This window comes from Octopus sinensis, linkage group LG23 (genome assembly GCF_006345805.1).
Source record: "Octopus sinensis linkage group LG23, ASM634580v1, whole genome shotgun sequence".
Lineage (NCBI taxonomy): Eukaryota > Metazoa > Mollusca > Cephalopoda > Octopoda > Octopodidae > Octopus > Octopus sinensis.
The window spans coordinates 30117360-30138842 of NC_043019.1; the positions used below are offsets into that span (position 1 = coordinate 30117360).

General features: G+C 39.1%; 1 protein-coding gene across 7 annotated transcripts in view; it reads left to right on the forward strand.

The window, feature by feature from the left end:
- Positions 1–21483, forward strand: part of LOC115223427 (TBC1 domain family member 2B) — a 295916-nt gene that overhangs the window by 233469 nt on the left and 40964 nt on the right. For all 7 annotated transcript variants that reach the window (XM_029793960.2, XM_029793959.2, XM_029793964.2 and 4 more), the window contains 3 exons: positions 12071–12202; positions 17735–17948; positions 19768–19874. In XM_029793960.2, the coding sequence (XP_029649820.1) occupies positions 12071–12202; positions 17735–17948; positions 19768–19874 (453 nt within the window). The remainder of the gene's footprint in view (positions 1–12070; positions 12203–17734; positions 17949–19767; positions 19875–21483) is intronic.

Genomic DNA, 21483 nt, shown 5'->3' on the forward strand with positions numbered 1-21483 from the left:
TAACAACCGATTCGGGTGTGTTTATGTCTCCATCACTTAGCGGTTCGGCAAAAGAGACCGATAGAATAAGTACTGGACTTACAAAGAATAAGTCCCGGGGTCGATTTAAGCCTGGTACTTAATTTATCAGTCTCTTTTGCTGAATCACTAAGTTATAGGGACATAAACACACCATCACCAGTTATCAAATAGTGGCGGGGGACAAACACACACACACACACACACACACACACACACATGATGGGCTTCTTTCAGTTTCCATCTGCCAAATCCACTCACAAGGCTTTGGTCAGGCTGAAGCTATAGTGGAAGACACTTGTCCAAGGTTCCACACAGTGGGACTGAACCCAGAACCATGTGGTTGGGAAGCAAGCTTCTACCACACAGTCACACCTGTGCCATTGTGCATCTAGAGTTACATTATTCTATGTTAACTTCCTTTCTCAAGACAGCAACAGTGATGTGTTTGTGTGTCTGTGTTTGTCCCCCTAGCATTGCTTAACAACCGATTCGGGTGTGTTTATGTCTCCATCACTTAGCGGTTCGGCAAAAGAGACCGATAGAATAAGTACTGGACTTACAAAGAATAAGTCCCGGGGTCGATTTGCTCGACTAAAGGCGGTGCTCCAGCATGGCCACAGTCAAATGACTGAAACAAGTAAAAGAGTAAATGAGTAAGAGAGTCACTTCATCCAGACTCCTGAAGTTATGTGTTAATGCATTATTTATTCAAAACAGTGTGGATAAATAAGCATTACATTCAACAGAGTAATCTCAGTGCTTAAAGGACATTAAATCACTCCTGTCTGAAGACTTGAGGTAGCACTGAGTGAGTCCTAGAAATTTCTTTAGTTTCCCTCATCAAGGTTATTGGGGAAGCCAAAACTCTGGTAGAACAGGGGTAATTGTTCCATATTCCATGTGGCTGTGACCGGTGATGGTGCCTGCAATATGTTGATAATGCTAATTGTCTTGACCACTTTGTTCTTGGTCATTCACTATCAATGTCTTAGGCTTTGTCAGTAGCAAGCATTTGCTGGCAAGTGGATGCTAAGACAAAATCAGCCACTACTGATATAGTAAAACGGTAATTCAAAAATCACTGATGTTGCAATTAGCCTGCAGGCTGAATAAAAATTTGTTAAGAGTGACAAAAGTAATATTAGTTCAAACTAGCAATCTGTATATCATACTTAAAACATATACATCATTGAAAGCCTGATATTTATCAGTGCCACCATTGCTGTTGGATAATTTTTCATCTGCTTCTAATATTTTTTGGTGATTTTAACACTATATATCTATTAGAGATGCTTTCTTAAGAGGAATACTGTAGTTTATTAATCTTTCTATGATATATATGCTTTATGTATGATACACATATTGCTATTTTGAACTAATACTGCTGAATAATAATTCGTTATGAGCAACAGAGGTCGTATTAGTTGAAAATAGTAATCTGTGTATGATACATAAAACATGTACCTCATAGAAAGATTAATAAACTGCAGTATTTCTTCTGGCTGAAACTTTGAAGTACTTGCCAGCAACATTTTTAAGAATAATAAATTTGTACTGTACAAAAGTATAGAGTAACCGATCAGATTTATGTGAAATTGTTTGTATTATAACTGAACATAAAAACAAACAATAGTATATATAGGTGCTGGCATGGCTGTGTTTTGGGCTTGAAGTTTTTCAGGAGGATGTTCTAGGCATCTGCATTGTCCCCTGCCAAAGAATTTTAGAGATTGCAAGCGCACTCCCTTTTCCAAAGCCTGTGTGTGTGCGTGTGTGTGTGTGTCTGTCTATCCGTCCGTCCATTCCTCCATCTGTCTCTCTCCCTGCCTCCTCTCCCTCCTCTCTTACTCTCTCTCTCTCACACACACACACACACACACACACTCTCTCTCTCTCTCACACACACACTCTCTCTCTCACACACACACTCTCTCTCTCACACACACACACTCTCTCTCTCTCTGAGGAATTTGAAATTGTTTGGGTGTTGCTGGGCAGACAGGAAATTGAGAATTTAGCAGGTGGTGGTTTAAGCCTTTTTGGTTCAGAACTAAGTTTTTAAGTGGTTGAGTAATTGTGCGTCTGTGTCCATTAGAGTGAGTAATTGTGCATCTGTGTCCATGAATACAGAAGAAGCTTTACTATATATATTGTGTGTGTGTATGTGTGTGTGGTTGTTTGTATGATTATGTGGAAGTGTGGGACAGCTGCGTACTTATATGCTGGAAGATAACATTGTATGACTGGGCATATCCTTGTAGTGCATCTTTCAGGAAGTTAAAGATCCTGAGTAGACTAAGGAGAATGAAACATACTTTCCTAGACAGTGTTTTGTAATGTTCCCAGAGAAAATTTTTGTTTCTAAGTGTTTGTAGATGTGTTTATGAGGTCAAGAATATTTGCTTCACGACTATGTGATTGTCAAAGATTTGAAATTGAAGATATAAACTGTTTCATTTTGTTTCATCTTGGGAGGGTCATTATGCCAGTAATAAACACATGCACTGGTTCTGTTTCGCTTCACTGTTATTTATTTGTCAATCGGTTAAATAGTTAACCAATAGGCAAATAAATAACAATGAAGTGAAATACAACCAGTGTTTGTGTTATTTATTGGTACAATGACCCTCTTGCCAGGCAGCAAAATGTTTGAATACATTCCAACCATCACCATACCATTCTATCATTTTCTTGGGCATTCTTTTATCTTTTATCTGTTTCAGTCATTAGATTGTGGCCATGCTGGGGCACCACCTTGATGAATTTTTAGTCATGTGAATTGACTCCAGTACTTATTTTTTCTTTAAGCCTGGTACTTAATTTATCAGTCTCTTTTGCTGAATCACTAAGTTATAGGGACATAAACACACCATCACCAGTTATCAAATAGTGGTGGGGGACAAACACACATACGCACACACACACACACATGATGGGCTTCTTTCAGTTTCCATCTGCCAAATCCACTCACAAGGCTTTGGTTAGGCCGAAGCTATAGTGGAAGACATTTGTCCAAGGTTCCACACAGTGGGACTGAACCCAGAACCATGTGGTTGGGAAGCAAGCTTCTTACCACACAGTCACACCTGTGCCATTGTGCATCTAGAGTTACATTATTCTATGTGAACTTCCTTTCTCAAGACAGCAACAGTGATGTTGCCTTGCAAGTTTCTTGGTAACCCCACGGGTGCTGGTGCCACATAAAAAGCACCCAGTCACACTCTGTAAAAGAGATCCAGCTGTAGAAACCATGCCGAAGCAGACAGTATTCTGGCTCTCCAACTCCTCTCACACCATCCACTCCATACTGGTATAGAAAAAAGGCGGCGAGCTGGCAGAAACGTTAGCACGCCGGGCGAAATGCTTAGCAGTATTTCGTCTGCGTTACGTTGTGAGTTCGAATTCCGCCGAGGTCGACTTTGCCTTTCATCCTTTCGGGGTCGATAAATTAAGTACCAGTTACGCACTGGGGTCGATGTAATCGACTTAATACCTATGTCTGTCCTTGTTTGTCCCCTCTGTGTTTAGCCCCTTGTGGGTAATAAAGAAATAGGTATAGAAAAACGGATGTTCAATGGTGATGATGATGATGGTGCCTCAAGTTCACATCAAGAATATTGCAAACCAAATGCATAAACGAAATATATAAGGCATTTGTTGTTTAATGTGTTGTGAGTTAGAAAGAAGAGTGTATAGGTTTTTGATATCCAGGGTGTGGCTTTTTAAAACTAGTTTAGCATGTGTATAGCATAGTAATGGATCTGTCTGGTATGATTTCAGTTAGGCTTTTAGGAAATTGTGGCCATTATCAAGTTTCTAAATTCTGGGTATTTGGCTGTTTTAAAATGCATTAAAGTGTTGTTGTTTAATCCAGTGACATTCCTGATCCGGTAGATTTAGGATCAAGGAGATTTGGCTGAGGATTATCATATCTTTTTTTTTCTTCTAACTTTTATTCATTTCAGTCATTTGTCTGCGACCATGCTGGGGCACTGCCTTGAAGAATTTTTAGTTGAACAAATCAAACCCAGCACTTATATTTTAAGCCTGGTACTTATTCTGTCAGTCTCTTTTTGCCAAACCACTAAGTTATGGGTACAGGTCATAAATACACTAACACCAGTTGTCAGGCAGTGGTGGGGGACAAATGCAGACACAAAAACACACACATGCATGCACACGCATGCATACACCCACACACCCATACGCCCACACATATGACGGGTTTCTTTCCAGTTTCCATCTACCAAATCCACTCACAAGGCTTTCATTGACCCAAGGTTATAGTAGAAGACACTTACCCAAGGTGCCATACAGTGGGACTGAACCCAAAACCATGTGGTTAGGAAGCAAACTTATTACCAAACACAGACACATCTGTGCTTTAGTACAGAACTACATTATCCAATGTATCATTTGTAAGATGGTAGGGTCTGGTTTGAAGAAATTTCACTGCCAATTGTAAATCAAGCAAATGAGTGGGTTGTTTGACCTGCTAGAGATAGCAGCTAAATCTCTGTCAAATGTTCACCCTACTTACTAACTCAACCTTTAGCATGCTGAAGGCAAATCATATCTCTTACATGTTTTCTCCCATGTAGCTGCAGGTGCATTGTGTTGCATTGAGAGGAGAAAAAAATTTCATACAGCAACACGATTCATCTTCACCATGCAAAAAGTTACATAGACAAATATCTGTTTCTTTATTAACCACAAGGGGCTAAACATAGAGGGGACAAACAAGGACAGACAAAGGGATTAAGTCGATTACATCGACCCCAGTGTGTAACTGGTACTAAATTTATCGACCCCGAAAGGATGAAAGTCAAAGTTGACCTCGGCGGAATTTGAACTCAGAACGTAACGGCAGATGAAATACGGCTACGCATTTCGCCCGGCGTGCTAGCATTTCTGCCAACTCGCCGCCTTCAAAGTTACATAGACAAATATCACTAAGACAATGTTGTAGACTCTGATTTGCAAAAAGACAAAATGGTTATAGTTAGAATGCCTTTCATCATCATCATTATCATCATCGTTTAACGTCCGCTTTCCATGCTAGCATGGGTTGGACGATTTGACTGAGGTCTGGCGAACCAGATGGCTGCACCAGACTCCAATCTGATCTGGCAGAGTTTCTACATCTGGGTGCCCATCCTAACGCCAACTACTCTGAGAATGTAGTGGGTGCTTTTACATGCCACCGGCACGAGGGTCAATCAGGCGGTACTGGCAACGGCCTCGCTCAAATGGTGCTTTTTACATGCCACCTGCACATGAGGCAGTCCAACAGCACTGGCAACAACCTCGCTCGAATGTTTTTTCACGTGCCACCAGCACAAGTGCCAGTAAGGCGAGGTTATAAATATTCTTGATCCTGACTTCCCTGAGCTAAACAATAAAAACTCATACAGCAACATGATTTGCCATCAGCATGCTAAAGGTTAGACAGACAAATATCATAGAGACAGTGTTGTAGACTCTGGTTTGCTAAAAGACAGGTTGGTTATAGTTAAAATGCCTTTGATTATAAATATACTCAATCATGTCTTCCCTGGGCTAAACAACAAAAGGATTATCGGTTTTGTAGTCTCCTTTAGAAAGAATTTTGTTACTATATGTAATCATAGAACCAGGTTATTGCTTACTGAACTGGAAGCAGAGAGTCATAATCTGTGTCTCTGTGTTGAAGGCAAGTTGGACAGAGAAGCAATTGTGTTTAGAAGTGATCATACATTTAATATTAGACAGAAATATCTTCTGATGATTGTTCACTTGCAATAAATAGCTGACTCTTGTATCTCTGTGCTTGTAAGAATCTATTATGACATATATTCTACATTACGGCACTATCTGCAACTGTTATAAGGACATAGAATTTGATTAATACTCTTACTTTCATTCAATATTCTTTCTATTACACTCTGCCGTTTCTTTTAATCTGTGAATCTGTTGCATTGCAAGAGGTGAATAAATAATGTATTGTAATAATCTCAGAAGTCTTCTAAGATTGTGTTATCAGAAGTAAATCAATTCACTGCAGTTGATTTTTGTGTCAGCAAAGAAAAATGGAAAATAAATTATTTAAGAAGGATTGGGTGGAATTTTTCTTGGTTTGAATTTATGTTTAAATTTTAATTCAAACTGTATTTTTGTTATTTAAAACCTACCTTTCTTATTTAAAGTTTATCATGAAAGTTTTGGGAAAGTATTGTGTGGTGTTATCTTGACTTGTAATAAAACAGTGAGCTGTCAGCATTGTTAGCATGCTAAACACAATATTTAGCAGTATATCTTCCAGCTTTATGTTCTGAATTTAAATACTGCCGAGGTTGACTTTACCTTTCCTCTTTTTGGATTTGATAAAATAGGTACTAGTTCAGCCCTGGAGCTGATGTAATCAAATAGTCTCCACCTCCAAAATTTTAGGGTTTGTGCCTATCATAAAAAGTTGGTGGTGAGCTAGCAGAATCATTAGGGCACCAGAAAAATTGCTTAGTGGTTTTTCCTTAGTGGCGAGCTGGCAGAATTGTTAGCACGCCGGGCAAAATGCGTAGCCGTATTTCGTCTGCCATTACGTTCTGAGTTCAAATTCCGACGAGGTCGACTTTGCCTTTCATCCTTTTGGGGGTCGATTAAATAAGTACCTGTTACGCACTGGGGTCGATATAATCGACTTAATCCGTCTGTTTGTCCTTGTTTGTCTCCTCTGTGTTTAGCCCCTTGTGGGCAGAAAAGAAATAGGTATTTCCTTTGGGTTTATATTCTGAGTTCAAATTCTGCCAAGGTGGAGTTTGCCTTTCATCCTTTCAGTTGTCAATAAAATAAGTACCAGTCGAGCATTGATATTGATGGAATCAACTACCTCTTTTCCCAAAATTTCAGGTTTTGTGCCTATAATGACATAAAGGTTTATTTTGATTTGCAGTAGTTTAATCATGAATTAAATGTGCCGGTGGCACATAAAAAGCATTTATTACTCTTTTGGAGTAGTTGACAGTATAGAGGGCATCAAGCCTTAGAAACTGTACCAAATCAGACTGGAACCTGGTGCAGCTCTCCGGCGTACCAGTTCCAGTCAAACCTTCCAACGCATGTCAACATGGAAAACAGATGTTAGATGATGATGATGGTGGTGGTGGTGGTGGTGGTGGTGGTGGTGATGATTTGTAAGAAGAAAACCAAGATATAAAATAGTATAATGTGAAAGTATTTTGATTTGGTATCTTTGCTATGAATGAACATACACACCCTTGTGATTAGGGTGTTGCACTCGCAATCGTAAATCACCGTTTCAATTCCAGACTGGGTGGTACACTGTGTTTTGGAACAAAACACTTCATTTCATGTTGTTCCAGTTCACACAGTTGTAAACTGGTCCCCCTGAAATGTACTGAAATTCCATTCAGGGGGTATGTTGGTCTACCCACCTTGCCAGTGGGGTGGTATCATTCAAAAGCTACAGCAATGCAAGGAAGCGCATTGTAACCAGTGGTGTATAACACAACATCTGATACTTCAGTTGATACATTGATGTGCTACAGTATTCCTTGCTATAAATTAACAATATTTCCTCATTTTTTTTTTTTCTTTTTGTATAAAAATTATAATTGGTTTAATAATTCTGTCATGGAAGCTAATGTCAACAAAATTCATTGATGAGTGGAAGAAAAAGGAAAAGGAATCCGTGTTTAACCTTTCTGATACCAATTCACCTGAGACCGACTCTGATCCTGTGATACAAACCTTTTGTTTTGAATTGATCTAAATTAAAACGCTTCATCAAAATAAATTAATTGAAACAAAAGTGTTAAAGATGGATGCAAGGAGAAGGAAGTGGCTGATGATAACTGATGAGAGCCTTAGAGGGAAATTACTGTGGATTTTGAGCAAATATTGTGTTGAAAATAAAAAAATTAAAGCAACATTTTTATTAAAATATATTAAAATTTGGAACTCTCACTATCTTTACATTATTTTGATTTATCCAAAAAGTTGTTTTGAATTTTTGTTACATTGGTGCCTCATAAAAAGCACCCATGCCAGTGCCGCACAAAAAGCATCCATGCTGGTGCCACATAAAGAGCACCTGTGCCGGTGCCATGTAAAAATGCATCCATGCTGGTTCCACATAAAGAGCACCTGTGCTGGTGCCATGTAAAAAGCATCCATGCTGGTGCCACATAAAGAGCGCCTGTGCTGGTGCCATGTAAAAAGCACCCATGCTGGTGCCACATAAAGAGCACCTGTGCTGGTGCCATGTAAAAAGCACCCATGCTGGTACCACATAAAGAGCACCTGTGCCGGTGCCATGTAAAAATGCATCCATGCTGGTACCACATAAAGAGCACCTGTGCCGGTGCCATGTAAAAATGCATCCATGAAGGTACCACATAAAGAGCGCCTGTGCTGGTGCCATGTAAAAATGCATCCATGCTGGTGCCACATAAAGAGCACCTGTGCTGGTGCCATGTAAAAAGCATCCGTGCTGGTGCCACATAAAGAGCACCTGTGCTGGTGCCATTTATAAAGCACTGGTGCCACTTAAAAAGCACCCATTACACTCTGTAAAGTCGTTGGCATTAGGAAGGGCATCTAAGTGTAGAAACCACGCCAAAACTGACAACTGGAGCCTGGTGCTGCTGGCCAGCTCCTGTTAAACCATCCAATTCATGCTAGCATGGAAAACGGAAAACAGATGTTGAATGATTATGTTGATGGTGAGGATGATGATGATGATGATGAGGATATAACTATACTTGAAGGTAAAACTTACTTGGAAAAGGATGCATGGCGTTCGATTGTATAATAATATAAATAATATATAAATATATGCATATATACATACATATATGTACATACCTACATATATATATATATGTATATATACATGCATATATGGGTACAGGACATCAAAAAAATGTTGAACACAATGAGAAATGAAAACATAAAAACAAAAACATAGAAACGAACTTTTTTTTCAAACAATGAAAAAAACAGAGAAACGAGACATACAACATAAAGAATATTCCCCTTCTTCAGTTGTCCCTGTTTCATCTACTCCGCGTTTCAAAGGTAAGGACAAGACGCGACTTCGTTGAAACAGTCCTTCCCGCAAAGTAAATCAAATAAAATTTGGGACCTTTTGCGGAGGGTGAAAGTGGTAACAAGAACAGGACAGTGAGAACAAAACAGTTAAAAACAATAAAATGTAAAAACAGTAAAAACAAACGATGAGGGTTGTTTGTGACCTTGCTGTTAGGTGTTGCACTCACAGTCACAAGATCATGGTTTCAGTTCCTGGACCGAGCAAGGCACCATGTCCTTGAGCAAAACACCTCATTGCATATTACTGCAGTCTTCTCAGCTGTAAATGGGTTACACTGAGATGGACCAGCATCCACATTTTGGAGAAATGTGATCTCACACACTTAATACACCATGGGTCTTGCCATCTAGCCAGCAGGGTAAGCATCATTTGAAAGCTTCAACAATGGAAAGTAATGCATTGTGACATACAGTGTATAACAACGTTCAATAGTCCGACCGAGGCAGTGATACAATAATATAACTATTCTTGCAACACAATCATTTTATACAAAAGATTTGACTGAACACTGCATTATCTATTTGGTAGTCTCTTTTAGAATGACGTTTGTTACTGTATGTAATGATAGAACCAGGTTATTGCTTATTGAAATCAAAGAGTCAGAGTTTATCTCTGTTTTAGATGGCAGATAAACATATAAAGATATTCTCTTCAGAAGAGATCATACATTTAATATTAGCTAGAAATATCTTATTCTAGTTGTTGACTTGTAGTAAATAGCTGACTCTTGTATTTCTATAGTCGTAAGAATCTATTACAGCAGATAGTGCCATAATGCAATATGGCACTATCTGCAACTGTTACAAGGACATAGAATTTGATTAATACTCTTACTTTCATTCAATATTCTTTGTATTACACACTTCTGTTCCTTTTTAATCTGTAAATCTGTCGCTTTGCAAGAGGTGAATAAATAATGTATTGTAATAATCTCCATAGTCTTCCAAGATTGTGTTATCGGAATTAAATCAATTCAATACAGTTGACTTTTTGTGTCAGCGAAGGAAAATGAAAAATGAATTATTCAGAAAGGATTTTTTTTTCCACGCCAAGTTTTTTTTAATCTTTTTAGACTTTACATTCCAGCAGATTTGAACACAAATATGTTAGCCATTGTCGTGTACGTCATCGAAGAACATCTTTTTATGACAACTCAATGTTCATGCCACACTTGGTTCATTAGTGCAAAAGCACTAATCAACAAAAGAGTTTTTTTGTTCAACTTTTTTGAAACTATTATTATTATTGTGGAGGTGCAATGGCCCAGTGGTTAGGGCAGTGGACTTGTGGTCAGAGGATCGTGGTTTTGATTCCCAGACTGGGCGTTGCGTGTGTTTATTGAGCGAAAACACCTAAAAGCTCCACAAGGCTCCGGCGGGAGACGGTGGTGACCCCTGTTGTACTCTTTCACCCCAACTTTCTCTCACTCTTTCTTCCTTTTTCTTGAGTAATACTTCGATGAACTGGCATCCCGTCCAGCTGGGGGGAACACATTTGCCACAGAAACTGGGAAACCAGGGCCATGAGCCTGGCTAGGCTTGAAAAAGGTGCATAAATAAAAATAATAATAATTATTATTATTGTTATTATTCATCCTTTTGGAAGTCATTAAAGAAGAACCAGTTGAGCATTGGGGTTAATGTAATCATTCGGGGGCCGATTAAATAAGTACCAGTTATGCACTGGGGACAATGTAATCAACTTAATCCCATTATCTTCCCTTGTAGTCCCCTCTGTGTTTAGCCCCCTGTGGGCAATAAAGAAATAATAATTATTATCATGATTTTTATCACCAATTTATATTACAATAGTAATATAGTCCTAAATATCCCCCAAAATATTATAATGTTCATGGCTGGAATATCTTTGACCATAGATCTGCTCAGAGTTCCACAACAACTTCCAACTTTTAGTAAATTTTTAATAATTTAGTATTTAGAAATAATTTAGTAAATTTTCTCCAATCACTAACCTTCTTTGATATTCCAGTGAAGTTTTACTTTGGTTTATCTGACAAGAATTCTTTCTCAAAGACAGTGAAATCAAATCATATCATAGTAATTCTTGTTTGGAACATTGGACCTTGAAGCAAACAAGCTATAAGTAATCCTTTCTGCTATAAGCATAAGGCCTGAAATTTTGTGGGAGGGTGCTAGTTGATTAGATCAACCTTGATACTCAACTGGTACTTATTTTGACTCTGAAAGAATAAAAAGCTAAGTTGACCTCAGTAGAATTTGAACTCAGAATGTGAAAATGGGTGAAATGCCACTAAGCATTTTGTCTGGTATGCTAACACTTCTGCCAGCTCACCACCACAGATAAGCAATAAATAACATTGAGTAAATATTGGGTTAGAAAAAACCCCACTGAAGGTTGCTTGTGAGATAGCAATCCATATCTCATCTGAACATGACAAGGCAGTCTTTGACTTGTTCTATCCGGAGAATTTTTTTTTAATCCAATATTTATATGCTATGATTAATAGCTTATCTGCTTCAAGAATGTGACAATGTGTGGCTTAGTGGTCAGAGTATTTCGCTCATGAGTGTAAGATCATGAGTTCAATTCACAGCGGCACGTTGTGTTCTTGAGCAAGATACTTTATTTCGTGTTGCTCCAGTGCACTCATCTGGCAACAATGAATTGTACCTGCGATTCAAAGGGCCAGCCCTGTCACATTCTGTGTCACACGGAATCTATCTGAGAACTACATTAAGGGGATGTATGTCTGAGGATATCTTAGCTACATGTGCATTAATTTCACGAGCAGGCTAGGTTAGTTGATTGGTTCAACTAGAATCATCATCATTATCATCATAACCAATGGAGTGCCATTCTTTGGAGTTTTTTTTATCTGCTTCAAGCTCCAACGTTCCAAAAAAATTATTATTTTATGTTCGTTTCATGTTTATAAATTGTTTTACTGTATCTTTCCAGAAACGAACTTGAAACGGAGGAGCAGCCTAAAATTGACGAAATGTTAAAAATAAGAGACGACAACATTGTAAAGCTGGAGCATTTACTTGCCATGACGAAACAAGAAAAAGAAATGCAATCAGTCAATAATAAGTAAGTAATCACTCGAGCTATTTAAGAATTCTTTAATACTTTTATTGGTCCCAGTATTGGATGGACGATTAAGCAAAAAATAAGCAGATTATTGAAGGCGGCGAGCTGGCAGAAACGTTAGCATGCCAGGTGAAACGTTTAGCAGTATTTCATCTGCCGTTACGTTCTGAGTTCAAATTCCGCCGAGGTCGACTTTGCCACAACTATTCTCCTTGCCAACATTCATCATCATCATCATCATCATCATTTAGCGTCCGCTTTCCATGCTAGCATGGGTTGGACGGTTCAACTGGGGTCTGTGAAGCCAGAAGGCTGCATCAGGCCCAGTCTGATCTGGCAATGTTTCTACGGCTGGATGCCCTTCCTAACACCAACCACTATGAGTGTAGTGGGTGCTTTTTACATGCCACCCGCACAGGTGCCAGACGGAGCTGGCAAACGGCCACGGACGGATGGTGGTTTTTATGTGCCACCGGCACGGGGGCCAGGTGAGGCTGGCAACGGCCATGATCGGATGGTGCTTTAGTCTCCTTGCCAATACAGACCACCACTATGAAGTGGGTGCTGAAAAGTTGCTGGCTTTGGGTAAAAAGAAAATACAGGAGGATCAATTAATTATGATTTAATTTAGCACGAGCAAAACGTTCCCCTTCCAATGGATGGTGCTGAGTTGTCAAACATTTAAACCAAATTTTCTCAAAACAACTTGTCCAACCGTCCCATAGGCCTCCCCTCTGAGAAACACTGATTTAACCTAAATTTGAGACACCAGCAAAAAAAAGAAATAAAGATAGACTTCTTTCTATTCCAAAGAAAAACGATTTTATTCACACAAATATGCAACCGAAGAGTTTAAAGTACCAGTAATGATAAGGCTGTTGACCGGGAGAACACAAACATGGTTTAAGCAGTAAGCTTGCCAGGAAAGAAACGTGCCTTTAAGCAGTACAAAAACAACAAAAAATGGAAGGTGCAATTAGGTACAGGTTGACGGAAGAAAAGCAAGACAAAAACGGCTTTATCGATCACATTCTCACCTTGAATTGATTTTTACAATTTTTTCAAGACTTATACACACCCTGATACCGTCAGTATCTACATATCAAATTTGAGTGTAATCAGATGGAGGATGCCCGAGATCTGAGAAGACACACACACAGACAGACAAAACGGATTTTATATAAGAGATATTCCCTTCTCAGATTCACACACTTATGGCAGCAGTGCCTCAGTTTTTCTAAGCCCTGTAAAAGAACTCACAAGGCTAGGCCTCCAGCCAGGCCTTTCATGATACCCTTAAAGCCAGGAACTTTTCAACACCTCCTCATACTCCCCTAGTCAACACACACTGACATTATAGTCTCCTTGCCAATACAGACCACCACTACTCGCCTAATCAACACAAGCCACCTCTAATCTTCTTAAATTCTTGTGATTATATTTAATGGTCATTATACATTGATACTTCAGTGTATTGATTTCCCACAAGTTATTCTTAATTGTTGCATGCTGTATGAACATGTCTATCTTGTCTTTTCCTCTTCCTTTCCTCTTACCTCTCTCTCTCTCTGCCCCCCTCCGTCTCTCTCTTTCTCATTCTCTTTTCTTTTCTCTTTCTATCTCAGAGATACAGCTGCCTGAATTTTCTAGTACACTATCATTACAGAATTACTCAATGAGTATTGGATTAACACTCTTTGTAGTAGTCTTCTAGGGTTATCCCAGGGCTATAGTAGAAAACACTTGTCCGAAGTGCCCCGCAGTGGGACCGAATCTGGAACCATGTGCAAACTTCATAACCACATAAGCATGTCTGCACCTTGAGTGAACTTCTTAAGCATGCAGTTGTGTCTTGATGGAGTAATGTCGGCAAAAGGTTGTAATGTTTCCGTCGGTGAATCTCTGCCAATCAACCTAAAGGTTTTCTTTTATGTGTGGTCAAGGATGTTAGAGTGACAAACAGTAGCAATACAATTTCAGGTGGGAGCAAAGTACCACAGATCCTTCCTCTTGTCCTAAACCACGGGCAATGTCTTCTCCTATGGCCCTGGGTTAATCAAAGCTGGATTTTATAGACAGAAACTCAAAGTGTGTTGTATACATACATACATAGATACATAGATACATACATACATACACACATACATACACACATACATACACATACATACACACACATACATACTCACTCATACATGCTGCCATTGATTAGATCCAAGAGGCCATCACCTCTAGCTAGCTATGTGACACACGAACCTGTGTCCATTATAACCTTTGAACAGGGGCGGTCAGCTGCTTCCCCTTACTGGTCAGGCATCTGCAGACTAGTTTGAGGTATTTGCCCTTTATCGATGCAGAGCAGCCAAACCCAGCAGGCGTCGCTACTGACCATCTTTTTGAAGGATTATTTACCTAAATTCAGTGGAATACAGCCACTGGTTTTCAAAAATAGAAATATTAATATTTCTAAGTCTCTCTAAAGGAAACTACGGCAGCGGTACTGGATATTAATAGTTATTGCTAAGCTAATATGGTAGTCCATAAATGTAGGACTGCCATATTAGCTTGGCGATAACTATTAATATCCAGTACCGCTGCCGTCGTCTCCTTTAGAGAGACTTAGAAATATTAATATTTCTAATTCTTTAAGAGTTATAGTTTTACTTTTCATTCTTCTGGATTCAATAAAAAGGTATCAGTATTTTACTGGGGTAATGATTCAATAACTCAACCAGTGCTTTTTTATGTGGCACCAGTACCCAAATCAATGCTCTTTACATGGTGGCTTGGTTTTAGGATCTCGATTCTGTTGTGGTGGGCTCCTTTTAGAATTGGCATTGTGCCTAGACAGCTTTATTTCTACGTTCTCAATAAATTATACTGCATTGAACTAATAAGATGATTTCTGCATGGTTACTCAGCTTACTAATAATAGCAGATACATTCTACCATATTGCATCCTATCATCTTTAAAATTGAGGTTTATTGGACAATGTAGTTATTCATGATATAGAAATATATGTAATGGCTATAGCTGGAATTCTATTGACCATGGATCTTCTTAGTCAAGATCTATGATTGTGTTCCCAGTCAGAATTGATCTATTGAGTTGTCCAGAAAATTCATGCCGATTTTTAAAGGAAAGAAAAAGGTCAATAAATACTTGCCATTACATTTTTAATCAACCAAATATGAACCATTTTGTTGCACAATGCATCTCCATCTTTCCTTTAACTTGAAAATATCCTCTTCCCAGAATTGAGGTGTTTTCATGGCAAAAAATTCATCAAGATATCTTTTTACATTATCCAAGGAATTGAAATTTTTACCATTAAGACTATTCTGCAGAGACCTGAATAAGTGGAAATCCGAAGGAGCAATATCTGGTGAATATGGAGTGTGGGATAACACATCCCAGCCGAGCTGCAGCAATTTTTGTTTGGTTCCCAAAGCATTAAGTGCCGAAAATGAACTTTCTTATCTTCCATTTTAAAGGGTTACAGAATTAACACATGTTATAGGAATATAAATCTTCTTCCACGGAAAGATAGCTTAAACTGTGCTCTAAATGGAGGTGTAGTCAAATCCTATTTTATGGACTCAACCATGTTCTTAAATAAGTCGAAAGGTAAGCTGCTATATATCGGCACAAACTTTCCGGACAACCCAATAGTTGGTCTAGCTATTGTGCTCACAAAGGCATGAATATATATTTAAATAGTTTGTGTTGGAATTTACATTATTTCAAGTTTGTTTAGTTCCACAGTGAGTAACATTGAAAAAGTGTCTTCTGGCATAAACTCAAATTGAAGTGATTGACTGAAATTTGAAAGCAGAAGCCATGTAGAAACACATCAGGCTGTACTTGTTTTCAGGTGATAGACTTAATCTGTTACCCAGTGGAGCTCTCACCAGGTTTGTTCATCAGGGTGATGAGAGCCATCTAGTCATCCTTAACGATGACTGATGACTTGTGTGGTGATTTTTGTATAAATAACAGAAGAGTTGTGCACCATCAACCTCACTCTCATCCATGACCATCTTCAATCCAGTGGCAAGACCAGGTGATGATGACTAGGGACGGAGATGGATGCTGTGGATGACCAAAATGTCTTGACTTATCTCACTTTCTGCACTCCACAATGCATTGCTGCAGCTACCTTCCTCTCTGGTGGACCTTGCTGTTTCTTCCTCGGAGTCTGCCACACTTGCATAGGTAGGCAAGTCCTAATATGCTAATTAACCCATAGCTGGGACCCTGACAGCTGTTATTATTATTCCTGGTCAGAGTAGACCTAGGAACAACAGTTCCATACTGCTCAGAAACTCTGGAAACTCCTAGGAACAACAGTAGACCTGGGAACAATAGTTCCATACTCCTCAGAAACCCTGGAAACTCCCAAACCAGGGCCCCACTAACAGATGCTGTTTAACCCTTTAGCATTCAGATTACTATGTCAAACGTAATGCTTATTCATTTTTATTGTTTTGAATTAATCATGCATTATCTTATAACTTCAATATTTCAACGGTGTGTTTGTATATTTTTAGAATGACATTGTAGGGTAGGTGTGAGGAGTTGAATCTGGTCAGTTTTAACATAAGAGGGATAGAATGTTTGGGCTGCGTATGGCCAGATTAAATGCTAAAGGATTAAAGTCAAACTCAGGACTAAGTTTAGTACTAACAGCTAATCCTTAACAGTGTTTAGTGGAGATTACGCTATTTGAAATATTTGGACCTGGTCTCTGGTCTGGGAACAGCTTGGTATCTTAATGTGCTTCTTCCTACTGTTGTAACCTCTGAATATGGTTTCCGACACCTTACCTCACCAGTCTCTAAGGCCCTCCAAAACTGAGGCATTGTCCTTCCTCCTCTGGCTGTGTCATGTAAAACTATGCCAAAAGAAATCCTTATTTCCACAATTTCAATTAACTATGCTCCAAACAAGGGAGCCTCTTCATGCTTATGTAACCTGCTAGAAATAGCAGCCAAATCTTTCTTATATTATACCCCTCCAATTTAAAAAAAAAACACAGGGGCAAGGAATATATTAGATAATATACTTTTGGATACTACTAAAAAGGTGGATTGTTCTCAGCTGGATTGTCTTTGATCATGTTTGCTCCATCAAGAATTACTTGGGGTTAAATAATATCAATAACTATACCAACACTCCTATTATAATATTTATCTATTTCTTTACTACCCATAAGGGGCTAAACACAGAGGGGACAAACAAGGACAGACAAATGGATTAAGTCGATTATATCGACCCCAGTGCGTTACTGGTACTTATTTAATCGACCCCGAAAGGATGAAAGGCAAAGTCGATCTCGGCAGAATTTGAACTCAGAACGTAACGGCAGACAAAATACGGCTACGCATTTCGTCCGGCGTGCTAACGTTTCTGCCAGCTCGCCGCCTTTCAATAACTATACCAACACTCCTATTATAATATTAATCATTGAGCCTCATTAAAAGATATCCCTATTTCTGTCACTATTTTTCTTGGTTTTTTTTTTGTTTTAGAAAAACACTGAATGAAAATGAAGCGTTGCAGTTGCAAGTGAAGAAATTACAAGATGAAGTGAAAGAAAAGGAAGAGTACATAACTCAACAGGCCAAACAGTTGGAGCAACTAGCAAAGACAAACCAGAAGGATTCCCTAGTCACTTGGTATAACGACGAGAGTGTCACAACTAAAACCCTCAGTGATAACTTCCGGAGGATTGAAACACTGAATGTAAGAATTCATTTCTAAATATTCTAAACTAGCAGTATCGCCCGGCGTTGCTCGGGAAATAACTATATAAGCATTTTTAGAGATGTAAAGTATAATAGCCATCTCAATATGGCTAAACACAAAGTGGGGGTGTTACTGTAGCTTTTTACGTTCTGAGATTTAATAATAAATTTTTAGAGAGTTACTTCCCTTATATATGCCAAAAATGCATTAAAAATGGAAAAAATTGATGGTAATTTTTTTTTTAAATCGTAAACTCATCATAGACGCACGCTAATACCCAGAAGGGCTCGATATGAATCACGACTATAAGATACCTGGTTTTGGTTAAACTGCACCGCAAAATGTGGGAGTAGTTAGGAATCTAAATCGTAGGAGACAGACAGCACACAACCTTACTTTTATATATAAAGATTATTAACTCTTTTACTGCAGAAATCTGATACAGTCACCCAAAATTTCATGAGCCTTAAACTGCAGAAAGCAGTTCTGTAAAGCAATCTTACCTTTTGTTGAGGAATGTCCTGTTTGAAACTATTTTCTATTGTGTATGTCAAGTTTATAGAGGCAACGTGACTTACAGAAAATACCAGTTCTGTTTTTTTGTGGCTGTGTGGTAAGTAGCTTGCTTACCAACCACATGGTTCCGGGTTCAGTCCCACTGCGTGGCACGTTGGGCAAGTGTCTTCTACTATAGCCTCGGGCCGACGAAAAGCCTTGTGAGTGGATTTGGTAGACGGAAACTGAAAGAAGCCTGTCGTATATATGTATATTTATGTATATGTGTGTGCGTGTATGTTTGTGTGTCTGCGTTTGTCCCCTTAGCATTGCTTGACAGCCGATGCTGGTGTGTTTATGTCCCCGTCACTTAGCGGTTCGGCAAAAGAGACTGATAGAATAAGTACTGGGCTTACAAAGAATAAGCCCCGGGGTCGAGTTGCTTGACTAAAGGTGGTGCTCTAGCATGGCTGCAGTCAAATGACTGAAACTAGTAAAAAAGAAAGAAAGAAAATGATAATAATGAAATTATTGGTGGAGGCGCAATGGCCCAGTGGTTAGGGCAGCGGACTCATGGTGGTGGTGGTGGTGGTTGTGATGACTGGATTTGTATATTATTCAGTATGAAATATGGAATACCAAAACGTATAGGTGCAGGCATGGCTGTGTGGTAAGAAGCTTGCTTCCCAACCACATGGTTTGGGGTTCAGTCTCACTGCATGGCACCTTGGGCAATTGTTGTCTTCTATAGCCTCAGGCCAACCAAAGACTTGTGAGTGGATTTGGTAGATGGAAACTGAAAGAAGCCTGTCATATATATATACATAGAAATATTTAATATATATGTGTGTGTATTTTTGTGCATATGTTTGTCCCCTACCACCATCACCACCACCACCATTGCTTGACAACTGATTTTGGTGTGTCTACATCCCCATAACTTAGCGGTTCAGCAAAAGAGACCGATAGAATTAGTACCAGGCTTACAAAGAATAGATCCTGGGATCAGTTTCTTCGATTCAAAGGCAGTGCTCCAGCATGGCCACGGTCAAATGACTGAAACAAGTAAAAGAATAAAAGAATGTAATTTCTGATTATACCTACCTCCTAATTGATTGATTGACCAAATCCAGCCAAATTTTCAATTACCCTTCTACTAAGAGTAATTAAAGATTTGACAGGATATTTCTGATTTCTGCCATAAAAGGGTCAAAACTGTGATTAATCCTGACAATTCTTAAATTTTTTTTTTTCTGTGAGTGAAATTTCATTTTTTTTTTTTTTATTACATTTACTAAACAATCCTTTCTCTTTACCTCAGGATATGGTTCGGGCTTATGAAATGCAGAACAAATTTCTTAGCATAGAAATTCTTGAGCTCAATGAACTGAGACAGCAATGTGAGAAACGAGAGAAAATACTCAGCATGTAAGTTATCGTAACTTTTACATTTTTCAGTGTTTCATTCTCTCTCTCTCTCTCTCTCCCTCTCTCTCTCTCTCTCAATGAGGTTGTGATTGTTCCCTTGGTAACAACTGTAAAGAAATATCACTGATGCCTGTGCGATGGGCTTACTTTCCATTGAGTGGTAACCATACATGGAGACGCCAAGGCCCAGTGGTTAGGGCAGCGGACTCGCGGTCGTAGGATCGCGGTTTCGATTCCCAGACCGGACGTTGTGAGTGTTTATTGAGCGAAAACACCTAAAGCTCCACGAGGCTCCGGCAGGGATGGTGGTGATCCCTGCTGTACTCTTTCACCACAACTTTCTCTCACTCTTACTTCCTGTTTCTGTTGTACCTGTATTTCAAAAGGCCGGCCTTGTCACTCTCTGTGTCACGCTGAATATCCCCGAGAACTACGTTAAGGGTACATGTGTCTGTGGAGTGCTCAGCCACTTACATGTTAATTTCACGAGCAGGCTGTTCCGTTGATCGGATCAACCGGAACCCTCGTCGTCGTAACCGACGGAGTGCTTCCATCCAACCATACATATGTCTTTTATTGTTTTTTTTTTACGGAGCACCACTTTGAACAATTTTTAGTTTAATTTTTTTTAAGCCTACTACTTATTCTATCAGTCTTTTTTGCCAAACCAATAAGTTACAGGGATGTAAACACACCAACACTAGTTGTCAAGTAGTGGTGGTGGTTGGAGGGGGGGGGGGACAAACACACACACACATATACAGAATGGGCTTCTTTCAGTTTCCATCTACCAAATCCACTCACAAGGATTTGGTCAGCCCATGGCTGTAGTAGAAGACATTTGTCCAAGGCACCACACTGACGATGATGAAGATGATGCTGATGATGATGATGATGATGCTGATGATGCTTTTGATGATGGTGATGATGAGGATGTTGATGATGACAGTGCTGATGACACTGATGATGGTGACGATGACGATGATGACGATGATGATGATGACAATGCTGATGATGATGATGGTGATGATGATGATGATGATGATGATGATGACAATGCTGATGACGCTGGTGATGATGATGATGAGGATGATGCTGATGATGATGATGCTGATGATGCTTTTGATGATGGTGATGATGAGGAAGAGGAGGATGACGCTGATGATGACGATGATGATGATGACAATGCTGATGATGCTGATGGTGATGATGATGATGATGATGACAATGCCGATGACGCTGATGATGGTGATGATGATGATGGCTATGCTGATGATATCATCCCTGAACTACCCACCATCTAGCAATGTCAGAGTTCAACTTCTTAAAATTCACATGATTCGTTAGCGAACTTTGGTAATTCACATCTGCTTCCCTTCCGACAATAGCGAGTGAAATCTTCCAATGCTCGCTGCAATCAATATTATTATTTCTATTCTTCGCATCCCACACGGTTTAAAATCAGCAATTAAACACATTTAAACCGTGAAGAAGGCAAATTAAAAACAAACTTATTTACACAATCGTAATGATGTTTGTTTGTGTGTACAGTTTTATTTTTGTTTTTTGGTTTTTGGTTTTTATTCTTTCCTTTTTCCTCTTAAAGATA